Source organism: Anomalospiza imberbis, chromosome 15 (genome assembly GCF_031753505.1).
Source record: "Anomalospiza imberbis isolate Cuckoo-Finch-1a 21T00152 chromosome 15, ASM3175350v1, whole genome shotgun sequence".
Lineage (NCBI taxonomy): Eukaryota > Metazoa > Chordata > Aves > Passeriformes > Viduidae > Anomalospiza > Anomalospiza imberbis.
The window spans coordinates 107,026-123,771 of record NC_089695.1 but is presented as its reverse complement, the minus strand read 5'-3'; the positions used below and the strand labels follow the sequence as shown (position 1 = coordinate 123,771).

Here is a 16,746-nt window from a genome sequence, read left to right as displayed (position 1 = left end):
ACCCAGCATTCAGTGATTTATTCATCCTCAGGGTGAACTTCCCCTGACTCAGCCAGACCAGCCTAAGAATTGGGAATGACTCACCTATAATTCTCAAGTCACACACTGCTCTGAAACATGAAAGGCAAAGTCTGTGCCATCACTATTTCACACAACTAATTGCATGACTGTGCTGGATAATTCCTGCTGCCATCTGTCCAATGGCAGAGGCCAGCCAAATCTTCCTGGTCTTAGACTGACAGTCTAGCATCGTCCTCAAAGAGCACAGTGTTGCACTCACCTGCCAAGGCCTTCCTGAGGTATGTGAAAAGACAATTATGTTGTTTAGCACACAAAGAGGTCACAGTGTGCTGATAATAACCCAGGGGTTACTGACCAGGAGCTTCACTGACTCTCTAAGCATGAAGCATAAACTCTTTCAGCCTCTGAAAATATAATTTTTTTTCTAACCATTCTTAGTCCAAGGAGAAAGTACAGCTTCTTGTAAAGTCAGCTGTTGATAAAACAACCTTTTGGTAAGTTGTTTTAGCTTTCTGCAGATCAAGCAGTGAGAAGCTGAGATATGGGAAGTGCCTTCTTAACTATAATCTTGACTCACAGCAGATGTGATTTGCTCCAAGCCCAGAGTAGATATATGGACATCAAATGCATGTAACAGCAGACTTAAGCCAAATAGAATGTACTAAGAATTATTTTTTTGTTTATTTTATTTACTTGTTCTAGTCCTCTCCATAGATTAATCTACCTGCAGATTAGTTAAAATAAGTAAATAAAAATAATGGTAACCGACAAAATAAAGTAATTCTTACTTCTAAAAGCACAGCCAGAGTCTCATCTTTATTGGAGTGTGTTCCCCGTTGCTGGTGACTGCCAGCACCCAGGAAGGATTCACACTGACATTTTATGAAATAACACTTATTATTAATATAAAATTGCGACATGTTAAGGTTTGAAGATTGTCAGTGATACTGTCCAACTGCAAAAACAAACTTGAAGGAATATACAGGCAAGCTCTAATACCAAATAAAATGTTCAGCAAGCATAAAGTATGATTCTCACCCAACAGGTGTCTCTATGGGGGAGAAGATAGCTTCAGCCCCTTGACTGATCCCAGCAGTTATGACAGAGTATTCCTTAACTTTTCCCCTATTCTTGTATGATTTTTATATTATTTCTTTGTGTTTAGGTGGAACTTCAATTGACTCGAGTCAGACAGATGCACATTTTTTACTCATGGGTGTAAAATTCTCTTGCTTTTACAGATCCAGTCAAAAAGAACACAAAGCACATGCCCAGTGAGGGGTGGTTGTACCTTGGGGGCAGGGAACTTTGGGATGGAGGGGTGCATTAACATTATTATTAGGCTTTAATGAAGCAAATTCATCTAAGGAGAGGGATTTCACCACAGTTGTTGACTCAGTGGTAGGATATATTCCCTTACCTTCCCTGGTATTAGGTTTATCAGCTGCAAAGTACCACCAAGTTCCCTTCCCTGCAAGGATTCCCACAGAGCCTGGCCAGGGTGTCTCTTCTCTGCCCTAGCCTACATTCCATCCCCCTCAGGAGGTGAGTGTGGATGGGGAATCATCCTGGAATACGTTTCAAGTAATGCCAACTGCATTCCATCCAGAGAGCAGCAAATGTGATTTACCTTATAATTTCTGTACTGCTATAACTCCTGTTAAGATGCTAATATAACTCTTCAGTTTTCTCTAACTGTATTCCATTACATGTCCACAGGTCCCCAGTTGTTTTCCCACATTCTTTTATGCCACACCCAAGAATTTTTTTTCCTGGAACTACTAGCTTCTCCAAAGAATATAACTTAGGTTTTCTAAAATCACATTTAAGTCAAATTCAGTACAAAATTCTATCTGGAACACCCCACTGAGCATTAAGAGTAACCTGAAGAGACATGTCAAGAAGTTGGACGTACCTCACCCTGACTCAGTTCTATTTTGCACCAATACCTGCATTCACAGCACCAGCCTGGGAAAAGAAATTCTTGAGTCCCAGTCCCTGTTCCAACAAAGACTGACTTCTTCATACAAAAGCACATTCAGTAACTAAGGACATAAAGAGAACACAGCCTCCCATCTGCCTGTTTAACAAACTTTGCCTCTTGGCTTTTCTAAAAGGTATGACAGGAGGGTTCAGACACTCAGAAGTATCACTCATGGCACTTGGATCTTTCCACCCCATAAAACTTATGCTGTCAAATCCCTGAAATATTTGGCAATATCCCTTTCCAAATGATCCACTTTATTGCTATCATTTGTTCTATACAAGTCCACAGTAAAAACCACTATCCTGAAACAAAGGGAGATTTCATTTTAAAAGAAGAAATTTCTTTCCAGCATTATATTTGGCAGAAAAAAATCAAAAATCACGTTTACTCCAGTCAAAAAATTATTACCCATTTGACAACCCTAGGAACAGCTGTGAAACTGAAAAAGCCTTTTCATAGCCCTAATCATGGCATCTCCAAAACCGCTGTGGAGCTGGGACCAAAACCAGAAGCATGTTTGGGAATTAGCACAGTGAGGAACAATCACAGAAATAATTTTGTTTGCCTAAATCCTGTTCCTCCATACTAGCTCAGTAATTTTGGTAACCCACAAGCTTGATGCCATATCTTTTTCTCTCATTCAGGGTGATTCATGTGTTTCTGAGAAGCAGTAAAATAACACATAGGGAGGCTGGAAATTTGGCTCAAGTACCCTTCAGCAATGTTTGGAGCAGACACTTCAGTTAGAAAAGACACCAGAATAACATGGAAAAGATTGACTTTGCCTTTTTTCTTCATTCCACCCACTCCTTAAACTGACATTTCCCTTGTACTATTTCCTTGAGTCATAAGTTTTACAAACCAGGCCTTCTCTTAAGCTGCAGACTATCAACTTCAAAATCAAGTACCCACTTGCTTCAGGAGTTAAAAGAAGAAGCAAGCCCAAAATCTGTTCTTATTTTGCTCTCTGTAAAGGTGCAGATTCTAAGTGATGACTGCATGGCTGCCCGCATGGACAAAGCCACAGGGCAAGTCTGTGGAAGGGATTCCATGAATAAGTGTCTAGAGGATTTCTCCCTCTTTCCAAGGGCACACAAAATTCTGCATGCATTTTTTAGACATGAATAATACCCTTGACTGATCTATGTATATTAGTACTGCAAGTAAACCATGACTGACTTGATTAACTTTTCTTTAGCAGGCAGTCCTTGCTAGATGCAGATGAAACATGGACGCCCCATGCCAAGACAGCACTCTGTAATCCCAACTTAATCCCAATTCCCTTAGTCCCTGGGAACCACAAAGAGAAAACTAAACACAGCTACTTTCTAGTTTTTGAAGTGTAGGACTGCTCATCTGGGCATTTCTTCTGCCCCCATTGCCGAGCTGTCTTCATGCTCGGAAAGAGTCCTTTTTCACCAGCCACTGCAAGAAACATCAGGAAGAACAAAGCAGTTAGCTGTATCTTACTCATGCACTGTTAAGACTTTCCAAGGACCTGTATGTGAAATACAAAGTTGTGTTTTCTGTCAGATAAATAAAGGCAACATGTGTAGTTGTAATTGTGAAATGTGTGGGACACAGCCATGGGACAGTTATAAAGATGAGTTCTAATAAACAACCAAGGAAAGCATGGAAGAAGGCTTTTGAACCAATCTTTTGTTTGCAAATAACAATTATAAGTCTTAAGCTGTTTTGCAATAAGAACTTTTGAATTATAACTTTAGAATGTTGCTTAGTATTAAGGTTTTAAACTGTACCCTTAGAATGTATAAAGGATTTAAACAGAAAGGGAAGGGACCCTATCCCAAGGTCCTGGAGGAGGAAGATGGACATCAAGGTTGCTGATTAATGATTTTGAAAAGGGAAGCTGGACATCACTACCATAGATTAATGATCCTGGAAAATAGAAGCTGGTCCCCACCATCTGGACACACATCCTGGGATGTACACAATAGAGTATAGAAACTGGAAAGGAACCAAACATCACCATCATAGATTTATGATCCTAAAGTATAGAAGTGTGATGTTAAAAGGTAGAAATGGAAACTGCCGAAAGCTCACATAAAAATTGGGAAATAGAAACTGCGGAAAGCTCACATAAGAAATGGGAAATACTTATGAATGTGCATGAATATGATCAATAAATACCAGCAAGCACAACAATCTGTCTGCAGTTGGAGGGGAAAACGCCCACCACTGTACCCAGCGCTGTCTTTGCTCATACGCTACCATATTAATTAATAAACTGAATTGCTGCTTAACATATTGGCTTAGTCAAGCGTCTCATTTCTAACATGTATGCAGATGAATGTGTTACTTGGTGCCAGGAAAAAGGACACAGCAAACAAAATTTCTCATTGCTGTTATTTCTGTTTTATTCACATATATGATCCAATTGTGAAGTGAAGATCAGATCAAAAACAACCACGAGGACAAGTTCAAATTCCCCTCGAAGTTCTGCAGTCTGCCCTGTGACTTTGAGTGCTGGGTCCACAGCTGATACATTACAAGAATAAATAAGCAACTATATTTGTCTAGATACAAAACAAAAAAACCCAAAAAAACAAACAAAAAAAAACCCACACAAATAAACAAACAAAAAAACCTCTCTTATAATAAAGGAGATGAAGAAGGTCTGTTATGGACAGTTCCTGATAATAGCAAGGACTGCTGCCTGGAGCATCTTAAACCAGCGAAAACTGGCTTTGTGGTCTGGAGAAATGCCAAGGGTCCAAGAAGCATGGGTGAGAACAGAGGTGAAAAGTTCAGCGCAAAGAAGAAGAGCTTACTTCATCCTAAGCCCCCAGCCCACGACCACCAGAAGGCACTACACAGGCACAACCAGGAGGAAACAAAGGCAGGGACTATGGAAATTATTTCCCAGAACTCATTATAACAAAACCTACATTTCGGGGAAAGGTTATGAGTATGTATAGGCTCTTTTGCAATTATCTTGAATATGTAACATCAGGTAAAGACCAGGTAAATCACCACAGCAGGTGCACACGTTTATGGTAGAGCAATCCCCTGTGCACCCAGAGCTGAATAAACATACCTACTTAACAGCCTTGCTGGTTGTGGAGCCTCTACTCTGCGTGTCACTTAGTCCTATGCAATGAATACACTTTCTGATTAAGAGGGTACATCTAATTTGATCTAAAATTATATAAAACTTTGGATCAAAAGAAAAAATTCTAAATGAAGGCTCATTAGTATTTTGTTTTACAAACAGGAGAGAACTCCTTTGTGCACAGGTAGCATCTGCCACTGCTCTCAAAATAGCAGCCAACAGAATTGATTGTGGGATCTGCATCCTTGCTGCTGCCCCAAGGAATGATGAGGAAATGAGACAAAGGACAACAAATGACCTGCGGCTGGGGAAGCTGTGGGAACTACAGTGTTCCTCAGGAAAACTTGTCACTGCAAAACTGCCTGAACTGCAGACACACAGCATCACTTGACAGCTGTGTCCTTCCAGTCTCACTCACACAGGCCTCCTCCAGCTACTGTGCCTTCACTGTTAGAAGATGGGAACTGCCAGTACCATATTTGGATCACAACCTATTTTTCTCTTACAGGCTTTAACTAAATGTTAAAAAAAGCTATAGTCATGAAAAGCCAAAAGTCTTGTGTGACCTGAAAGAACAGAGCAAAGCTAACTGATCCCTCACTGTCTCTGCTCTCAGTTAACTAAAGTCTTATCACCAAAGGAATCCTGGAACAGAATTTTCTTAGCAAACAAGTTATAAGAATCAGTATTAAGACATGATTGTTTTCAGCTCCTACTTCCTGATTTCCAGGGCAGCAGGATGCAACCTGCCAGACTTCACAAGTTTTGCTATTCTGAATACTGAATAAAGAACAAATGTAACATTTGGAAAAGCATACAACACACACAAAAAAATGCTAGGGTTTGCAGAACTATTTCTATATGACATCTGGCCCTCTTTGCAAAATGTTTGACACGAAGTCTGCAGCTGAATAAAATTTCAGTTTATTGTTCTATGCAAAGCCTTACATGAAGGTATTTTAAAATAAGGCAATTATTAATTAGTCCTAATGAGGATACAATTTGCTTTCAGCAGATTTGTTTTATTGAAAACAGCAGAAACAACTGAGCTGAACAACAAAACAAGCTGCAGTTAGAAGCTGAATGTCCACTGGCCCTAGAGCAACATATGTAGCTGACAGCTAATGACAAACTTATCTACATTTCCCATATTAAATTTTGATCATAATGTAGATCAATCCAAAAATCACTTACAATGAATTCCTCATCAAAAGCCTGATTATTCCTTGAGCCAGCAGACAGCGTCACTTTGAAATATCCAGTCTTGATTACTAAGCATTAAAAATTATAAAAACTCCACTCAACCAGATCCTGTTTTATCCAGAAATAACTTTTATTCATAAGGCTCTTATTTCCAAACTTCAAATGTAATTCTTAAAATTTCTCTACATTACTCCTCAAGTATTATAAAATTACTATGATCATAAGTCTTTCCAATCTAGATGATAGTAGCAGACTTCCTCTTACATAGCTGTAAATGTCTACCAGACAGTTCTCTAAATCCAGGTTAGCTTAGTGTGCTCTCTTCTGAATCTGTAATAATACAGAAGGGTCCTATTGAAAGAAATTAATCAGTTATCTTAGAACAACATGAACATTCTGAGCTTGTCAACTTCAAATCTTTTATCAAAAGCAAGTTTAGAAGAACAGCTTAAACTGAAACAGCTAATTATGAGATACCTAAAGTGGGAAGGGAGGGGCAAATACCCTACCCTTGCTTACAGTTCTCTCCTAATGATTCTACTGGATTAACTCATTTAAATTCCGTTAGACTCCCAATAATAGAGTTTCCAAAAAAAAAAAAAATCTCTTTTCCAAAGCTCTGTGCTAGGAGTTATCTGTTTATATGGCCCAGAAATAGGCTTGGCTTTTTGGCTAGAGGAACACGCTAGACACTAATGCACCTATGGCACGATGGATGTTCTTATCGATAAGGCTCTGATGTACAGTCAGAATTGCAGCACCTGTTGCGTCCGAACTCACTGAAAATAGTGGCAATAAAGCATTCCCACATAGCTAGTAATGACTCAGGTTATGAAGAATCAATACCACTGGTCATCAATACAGTTCAATTCCTTAAATCTTACCCAAAAGATCTGTCAGATTTCTAAACTAAAAGAATTGTACAAATGGAGTAGGTCCATAGTTTAACACAAATCCACCAAAATGCGTCATAAAGGGGCACTAGTGTATGAGAAAGCTTGGTCTTAGCATTGTGACTTCCTGGTTCCCAGCAATTAATTTCTAAAAGGACAGTGCTCTTTCATACCTTACCATTTATGGTTACAAAAGGCTTTGTAATAGGGGAATTAAGTTAGGAGTTCAGCCACAGCAAAGCAAACCCAGCAACCTACAGGAAAGGAAAAAAAAATCCCTTTCAGCTCTGAGCTACTATCCCAAGTCTGTCATGTAACAGACTTTTTTCATCAGAGAAAGCAGCATTTCATCAAAAACTGTGAGTATATTTCTAAACAACTCTTTTTCCTTGGGAGCATGTTACAGCTTTGTGTTTTTAAAAGTACAGTGTTTTGGGAAGCAAAAGGCTTTCTATATCTGCAGCAGCATGGAGGACAGGGCAGATAACTTTTCTGTAGCATGAAGACTGAGTTCTCTTTTTTGTAACTGGATGCAGTCTGATCATTCTTCAAAACTGTTAGCAAAGATAATAATACTTTCACAAATTAAGAGACTGTAGCTCTTATAAGACCATAGTTCTTATTCATTTTAATGGTAAATGCACTTTTGCTCTTAAAAGTTTCATGGCTTTGGGTGTTCAGCATTACTCTAGAGGTTGTGCTTACCTACCCCTAAGTCAGAGAGGAACCAGGCACATGAACTGTTGAAGGCTTCCCAAAAATCTGCTCTTAAACTGATTCCTTCTGTGCAGCCCTCTACAGCACAGAATCAAAGGAAAAAGTACTCCAGAAAGATTTCAAAACAACTGAACTAAGCAAGTAACTTCTGTCTTTTTTCCCCCACTTTTTTGTTTTTTAAGAACCACCATGTTTAGAAGCTAATAGAATTAGTCTTAAACAACTGATTACGATTTTTAGATAATTAAAAATCTAACTTCTTTAATTCACTCTAGTGGCACATCTGGTAAACAGTTCAGTAATAAAGCAAAATTATACAGCGTATTTCATAAACAGGTGTATCATGTTACACAGTCAAAATATTGCTGTTTTGGGTTTCAAACACAACTGCATGAGAAATTTTTCTGTGCACTGTTCCACCGAGGCTCAGCATCACTTCATTCTGTAACATATAGTATTTGTGGTCCCAGACACACAGAAAGCTTATTAAGTAATGAAAAAACTGGTGTTCCCCGTCTGCAGCACTTCCCCAGTACCAGCAAGAAATGCCTGTAACTGCTAGAGACTTGGGAAAGGGAAAAAAAGTGCTAACAGAAATGCAGTTTTGACTACAGCCTATGTAAGTGGTGGGGCAACAGATGAGAAAATCATGAGTGTAGGATTGAAACAGAAAGGAAGAATCTAAGCAGTGTTGAAGTACCCATGGAAACACAGATCAGCAAGTGCGAATGATCCAACTAACTCAACCTAGAGAGAGTCCTAAGTATGTAAATATGAGTGCTATTCCAGTAACATAACCAGTACAGAGATCATATTTATAAATCTAAAACTTTTGCCTATTGGTTCTCACAAAAAGCATTTGGCCAATAAACTGTCACCAAGTACTGTGCTCCTCTTACAAATCCAGCAAAGCTGGCAATTTTTATTTTATATATACAAGGTGTTTTGAGAATAAAACAAGGTGGCTTAAGTTGGCATTTGACAGGGAAAACAAATGGCTGTTTTGCATGCAGAAGCAGTAGAGGCCAACAGGTACATGCCTGTTTAAAAAGTCCTCATCACTTTAGAGATGTGGATGACTTGCATCACTCTTCTTGTATGATGCTGTATTAAAACATAATGTTCATCTGAAAGCAATACATAAATATTCACTGAAGATTCACCATATAGTGTGGGATAAATCAACTCAAAGAAAAACCACAACAAAAAACCACAACACTATCTCACTGTTAATACTTATTCCCAACTTAAATTCACTAGAGGGATTTAACAGCCTTTCTTCTGCGAGCAAGGTAAATTCATCAGTGCTACTCATATCTTACCCAAATTAAGAGCAGTCTGGAATAGCTTGAGAGAGAGGTCCCATCTGAGGTCACACCACTGGAAACTCCTCAAAAGATGGGAGAGTAGGAGGAGGTAGAGACTTCCTGCCAAGTATCAAATGTCTCTCTAATTAAAATAGGGGACTATTCGATACCTGAGCAGATGGTATCCCAAAGATTATCACTAGCAGCTTTGAATGCAATTATTATACATTGAAAATGCACGGCTAATGTACTGTATAATTTAACTGGATTGAAGAAGATTAGGCAGAGGGAACATTATCAAAACATTTGCAGTTTATACATTCCTAATAGGTATGGAATGTATAAAAAAATCACATAAAATCTGCAGTACAAAAATATATTTATATTTTCCTTTGAAGGCTGGACTAAGCCTTGCTTTGTACACTTCAACATCTTCCAATTCAATTTTACTCAGACTTCCTGGGCCAATCAATCTTCTGTAGTGTTTAATTTTAAAATATTTAATAGTTTTGTCAGAGGAAACACTAAACCAGCTATTTCAATGCTCCTTCTATTATATATAGACAGAGCAAGGAGACAGAAGATACTTTTAATCAGAAAAAAATAACCTTTAAAACAATGAAAAAACTCCACGTAAATATGTTTTTCTATATGTATGCAACTTTGCTTTGTCTTGACAGCCAGAAAATTAAGTATTTCCAGCAGTAATACATAGGAATGTTTATGTAAGAAAGAAAAAAAAAAGCACATGGGCTTCCCTTGCAGTCCTGTGTTTCCTCTTAAATTCTTCTGCACATGAAAATGTACCAGAAAATGCACCAGAAAATGTATATTTCAGTTTTAGGGACCCCATTTACAGCTAATTTGCTACAGCAACACAACAATGATGTAAGCATCCCTGTTTTACATTGCCTGAAGATCTAGCTGGTTATTTTTTATGTCTATAGAAGACCTCAGGGTGATATTTTTAGATTAATCTTTCTTGTTAACATTCTCTGCATAATTTACATTTTCTTATCCCCTTTGTGGTGAAGCAGTTATCTGAACTGGGGGAACAAAAGCAAACAGCATCACTTAGCAGCCCTTGCAGAGAGCCAGGGTCAGGCAGTCTGTCTGGTGTCAGGATGGGGAACAACACTGCATTTAACCTCTGGGCCACTTAAGAAAAATTTCCTATTTACACATACAAGTTCCTTTTTTGTCTTAAAGAGATGGTCTGCTAGTTTTAGATTATTAGGAGGATGAGTTTAGTGGTTTAGTGTGGCTGGCATTCAAGCAGACTTTTGGGGCAATTAGAGTTCTTATAAATTTGTCAGTTTATAGTCCCACAGTTCTTGTTTTCTATGTAACAAGGGGGATGATTAACCCACTGTTTCTCAGTGTAAATGGGACAGCTCCATAAATATTATGGTTCATCAAAATTCAGAATTTTAACAGCTTTATGACACTAGAAGTTTTCCACAAGTCACAGTGGCAGTACCAGCCTTTCATTTTTTCAGTTTCTCACAGAAAATTAAAGATTAATCATTGTTACTGTATGTAAGAATTTCTTATTAATTACACAGGTTTTCACTCATCTATCATTATCTCCCCACCATGCTAAAAGGGCCTGCAGTACCATTTGCTCTCAGAGCCTGTGCTCCAGCCCTGATAATGTTCCTTTATTCCACTTCCCTCTCTGACCAAGCTGCACATTATGTAAAGGAGAGCCAGTTTAATAACAATTGGTATTAAGGAACTGTGTTGCACAGTGTTCTGATACTCTAAGCACGTTGGAATTCTTTAGGTTTTTTATTTCCCATTTTCCAAACTAAAAGAAATGATGGAAGGTTCCAAGGAACAGTCACTGACACTTACTGTGCAAGTTTCCTTGCTGCACACACCTCTCCACAGTTACACATGAATATGCAGGCACAGCACGAGTGCGCTGGGAGCATTTGATACCACATGTTCTACCTATAGCCCCACTGATGCAGCAAAACACAGTACAACCTTACTTAAGGACATTAGCTCACCTTCTGTATTAAACTCAAATGGCAGTAAACAAGGAAAGTTCATCTATGGGAATATGCAAATTGAGATGCTTCTTACAGTGCCACTGAATTATCTGTGATCATCAGAAAAACAATTCCTCTCAAAATGCTGTATGCAATACTCACAGTGGATGTAGATGTTTTATTTGAAGTGGACTTAAACATGAAAGTGGACAAAATTCAGTATTCTAAAAATACCTAATTTAGTTTCTAGGGACACCTAAAACCAGCCTTCCACTTTGATGATATCAAATTCAAAATATATTCTTAAAATCTGCAACTAACCACAAGTTTTGCTAAATGACCAAAGGTGTTTTACTGTCCACAGATATCTATATTTACCTATATTTTTATTGGTAAGAGAACTAACATTCAGGTGTTATAGCAGTCTAAAAACAGCAGGATGTTAAATTTTCAACTACCTTTTTCCTTTGATCATTAAACAGTCAAGGTGAGGCACTTTTACTAGGGAAAACCAGAAATAGCAGGAAAGGAAAAAACATTCAGAATATATTTCCATTCATTCCTTTAAGAGCTGATGCTCATAGCTTTGAGGGCTATCTCATCTGACACCAAATTCAGAATGGTCCCCCACTTGCAGTCACACCACAGCTCTGCCAGCCTGTAGCAGCTGGAGAGAATCTGCTCACAGGTAACCTGAAAAGCCTATTTGCTAACTTTGGTTTGTACTTGTCTAACACTGTATATAAATCTAAGTCTGAACACAGGCAGATTTAGGCAGGAGCTATGCCATCCTGAAGGCCAGCCAGTAGGGATAAACACTGAAAAGTTGCACACACCTGAAACTAAAATCCTGAAAAAGCACTGCCTAAAGCTGTGCACCACTGCCTTGTGCAGAACAGAAAGGAAAACTAATTTGGCATTAATGTCTTTTTTTTTTTCCTCCTTTTGCTCTGCTTTCCTCTCTTATCTCCAAAAAGGCCATACAAATCTTGCCAGCCTTGTCATTTCCATAAAAACAGCTTTTGCCATGTTCTCATGAAAAAACAAAGCCCCACATACCAGCAATCACAGCTGTAAGTGCAGCAGATACTAGCGATGGGTTGAACTTGCAGTAAAAGTTCTGGACTATTTCTATAGAAACCTATACGTCATTCATAATGACTCAATGGCATATGGACTCATGGCAATAATTTTCAGATTCTCTTCAACAAAACATTATGGATCATTTAAAATGCTTTTTGTCAAGGGAGTGGAGGAGTAATGCCAGTCAGTTCTGAGCTCAGGTTTAGCTCTGCCCAAGAGTTAGTTCCCCAGAGTTGGACACCAACACTCCTTGGACAGAAGGTTTGGAGCACCTCTGAATTGACAAGGCCAAGCAAACATGGAGAAGTCAGAAATCTCAAATGCTAAATTTTTAATTATTTCAGTTATTTTGAAATAAGACAACACCATTTCTAACTATTCCAGAAGAAAAGGCATAATGTAAAAAGGTTTCTGCTCTGGGAAGGTTTTCCCTTCATGCAGCCTTTACCAATATACAGCAAAACAACTCTAACTTCAGAGAAGCAGCAACATAAAACAAACTGAATTAAGTCTGAGGACAATTGGAACGTTAACAGAATTCTCCCCAGAAGTTACCAGGTTTTCCTACCTAGCACACACACATACACACACTTCTTAAGGTACTACACGATAAATTTAAAAAGTAAAAGGAGAGTCTAACAATAACATAAAACACAGCAAGTTTGGTTGGAGTTTTTTAGTTCTAGTTTTTGCAAAAATGGGGCTGTTCTGTCACCTATTATATTTCAGAAACTTGTTACATAACTACAATAACTGTCATATTTTCCCTTTCTTTTCTGTATTTTATTTTGTACCAAAAAAAAGGTTGTTCAAGTTTCACAACTCTAAATCATGCTGGGAAAGAAGTTGGTGACTGCACAAAAGCGAGGGGAGACAAGAGCACTCTGCCTGGGACTGGGAATGGTTGCATGCTCCATGATGATGTACTTTTTTATTGGGATCACCATTGTGCCATTTTACACTAAGAGGTAATAAGAGCCATTTGTTTATGAAACAAAGCTATTCTTTTTCCTGTAGCATCATATACAATAATTAAAACAGTGATAAAATATACATAAGTACATTGTACAATAGACAAAGTGCTCTCAAAGAGCTCATAAGGATTTAAACAGAAGAGGAAAAAAGTGTGCCAAGAATTCATCAGGCACAAGTGAGTACAAGAAAGAGGAAATTAATCTTCTCAGGGCTAAACAAAACAGACTAAATCAAAACATTTGCTGTAGAATCAAAAAGCCAACAATGCTTATCAAAGCTTGACGATGAAAAGCCAAGTCTTGCATAAATAGAAACAGTTAAAAAAAGCTCTTTCATGGGCAGGAGAGAGTCTTGTTCAATAAAACTTGAGCAAAAGAAGTCATGGTAAAATTGTTCACTTAAGAATCTGTATCTTACTTCCAAATTAACCATCATAAGAAATGAGCACCTTCAACAACCCAGTGTGCCACACCAAATATTACAGAACATAATGAACACTGAAGGAGTTACTTGTGCCCACCCTTTTATTTAATTTTGCAAGTTCTGCCTACACATACAAAATCAATTTGCAAAATATCAAAGTAACAAGACAAGGAATGTAGCCCACTTTTTCATATTTCAAGACTATGACAGAGAAAGCAAAGACACCCACCTCATTCTTCTTGCTAGAGCACCTTTAATCTCAAAACTATTTGAAATACATTCCATTTAAAACAGTAATTCACATATTTATTTTTCTGCCTCCAGATTACATTACAAAAGATGGATACATGTATCAAGAGTAGTTTCATAAGAACTGGAGTGAGACTGTTTCTCAACTTTCTTTGACACCAAAGTATACTTCTGTGAGCAAAATTTAATATGTTATCAATAGTAGAAGAGTAACTCTTGAGAAAAACAGATAAGCAACAGTAAAAATTAACTATTTCCAGACAAAATCCTGATACTTTATGCAAGAGGCCCTGTAATGTAATAAAGAATAAGAGAATAAAGAAAATGAGAAATGTGAATGTAATAAAGAAAAAGAGAAGTGTGGATAACAGATCTGAGTTCTGAGGCTTATGGAATGAAATCAGTCAAAAATATTTCTGAGACATGAAGTGTACTGCATTCCAGGTATTTACTACCAAATTTTAAAATCCACAGCAGTGTTTCTTTCTTGAACAACATGAAGCCAGTTACAAATGGGGAGGTCAGAATCTAACTGAAAACCACAGAATGCATAAAAAAACAACAGCAAAAACAACAAAAATGCTTTCCTGAACTTACTCACTACGGCAGCCCTTCTCCAGGGTGCAGCCACAGATCCAGGGTGGGCACAGTTCATCACAGCAGGATGGAGCAGCTATGAACTCCAGCCAAGCCAGCACACATAGATGTGTTTTCACATGCAACTCGCAACAGATGCTTCTGATTAGCTTCAAAGGAATACCTTTTGTTTTGTTTTTGTAGTGTCTGGACAACAGAAACTGTGTGCAAGGTACTCAAAGCAAACATCAAGGACAAAGTTTTCTGCCCAAAGAGCAAAGGCCCAGAGGATGAGGAAATCTTTCCTTATCCCTGTCTGCAAGTGTGGGTTAATCTGACAGCCTCAGGACAGGAGGTTATGCTCTACCAGACTGAAGATACACTGGAAAAAAATCCTAAGGTACTTACAACACAGATTGCATACTCATTCTTTGCTATTATCTAACATCTTTAAGGAGAGATTAAACCAAGCAGCACAGTAACAGCAGGAGTTACTCATCTTTTACATGTTAATATCTGGGCTTAAACCAAGGCAATTTAAAAACATTCCAGAAATTACAGTTTCTTATTTTTTTTTAAATATTACATTAAATATTAAGTTAATACTTTTAAAGGAATTACACCAACACAAATATACAACACCTATGAATATTTTAAAATATGTAAGTATCCCAATTGAAGACCCATTGTAACAAAGTTTTATAAATTGTGGCTTGCTCAGTTCCTTGTTGAATTAGCACGAGGGACATCAAGTTTAAAACTATCCAAAGTAAGAGCACAAATCCCAATTTTACTTGGTTTTTAAGTGTGCATTTTGAAGCAGGGAATAAAGAAGGAGAAAATTGCAACATGATGCACATTTTATACAGAAAGAAGAAACAAATCAGTGAAAATTGAGGTCTTGGATGCCCAAGACTGAAGTACTTTTAGAATCCAGAACAAACATGCTCAGATTACAAGTGCAAAGCATTTATATAGATTAGAGCTTCCCACAGTGCAAACCCAATAGCATAAAACACTTCAGCTGAAGAGAATTTTTCTAGCTAGTGCCTGTCTTTATAATGACTGTCTCAGGGAAAGCTACATGCAATGAAGGAGCAAACAGAAATTACTGATCATAGATGAAAACAAGAGTCTTGTTCACTGCAAGGAGAGGCAACTTCTTGATGTCCTATCTAATTGCATTAATGCAAGTAAAATTTTCAGGTCAGGAATCATCCCCACTTTTGCCTTGGCCAGGTTCCAGTTTAGTACATTCAAGCATTGTTATATACACAAAATAATACTGCAGAAAAAGTTTATGAACAACAAAAACAAAAGACAACAAAAAATTACTACTTCAAAGTCTATTTCCACTGAAAACTAAGTAACTCTGAATTATTACTACAAGTCAAAATAGTTTTGTTTTACAAAGACAAATAGGAAGCCTCCAACAACCATGTTTGTATTTTTCTACTACTTATAACCAGAGGTGTACAGTGAAACAAGTTCAGTCTTGTGCACACTGATAAGCCAGTGTGAATTTCTGCACAACAAACACTTTCCTGCTGTGGCAGTGCCTAGAAGCTCTATTAGGAACTGGAGTTTGGCACTCTAATAATGAAGTGACAGTGTCAAAGACTGCAGGGGTTTTTTGAGCATGTATGTTATTGATTTCCAACAATGTAACTCCAATCTGTAAATCTGGAGACTGTTTCCATAGACTGATGGAAACAGGGAAGAGTGGCCTGGCAAATGGACATAATGAAACCAAGACAATCTCCAGGGACGCCAAACCACAGAAGATTTTGTCAGTACTAGCATGATTTTTTCACTCAACCTGACTTAACTAAAAACTTTGCATTGGAGTATTTGTTACAATGAATCACTTTGATTTCTTATTTCAGTGCTCATACGTCCCAGACAAGTTGGAGAACTCTAAAGAAGTTAAAGCACGAATAGAAATAATTGCAAGCAATTTCAAAAAATACCAGACTTTCCCATGTTACTATGACCCAGGAGGAACACAGACCAACGTCGTTTTAAGCAGACTTTATCCCGCAAAAGGTCTCCTCTTTGCTTTCCTCTGGCCTACACTCATGTTTACTGGTGGATGTCTGATTATTGTTCTGGTAAAAATTAGTCAGTATGTTTCTGTTCTTTCTGCTTGGCAGTAAAAAATACATATCTAGCATAGATTGTTGCGATTGTTGGAAGATATTAAGACGCATTTGTTCTGCCTGTCTTACTAGCATTTTGTGAC

The 16,746-nt window shown here is 37.9% G+C and overlaps 2 protein-coding genes across 2 annotated transcripts in view; one reads left to right on the top strand and one right to left on the bottom strand.

Moving 5' to 3' along the window:
• Positions 1–16,746, bottom strand: part of LOC137482843 (Kv channel-interacting protein 1) — a 330,573-nt gene that overhangs the window by 295,464 nt on the left and 18,363 nt on the right. The gene's annotated exons all lie outside the window — the stretch shown is intronic.
• Positions 7,405–16,716, top strand: KCNMB1 (potassium calcium-activated channel subfamily M regulatory beta subunit 1). Its single transcript, XM_068205415.1, has 4 exons — positions 7,405–7,540; positions 13,086–13,249; positions 14,709–14,904; positions 16,391–16,716. Exons 2-4 carry the CDS (start codon positions 13,113–13,115, stop codon positions 16,658–16,660), a joined length of 603 nt encoding a protein of 200 aa, XP_068061516.1. The 5' UTR covers positions 7,405–7,540; positions 13,086–13,112; the 3' UTR covers positions 16,661–16,716.

Excerpts from the sequence above, each read along its gene's own strand:
- KCNMB1 (XM_068205415.1), top strand. The coding sequence starts at position 13,113 with ATGCTGGGAAAGAAGTTGGTGACTGCACAAAAGCGAGGGGAGACAAGA. Across the intron at positions 13,250-14,708 it reads GTGCCATTTTACACTAAGAG|TGTCTGGACAACAGAAACTG; the intron begins GTAATAAGAGCC and ends TTGTTTTTGTAG. Across the intron at positions 14,905-16,390 it reads CACTGGAAAAAAATCCTAAG|TGCTCATACGTCCCAGACAA; the intron begins GTACTTACAACA and ends TTCTTATTTCAG.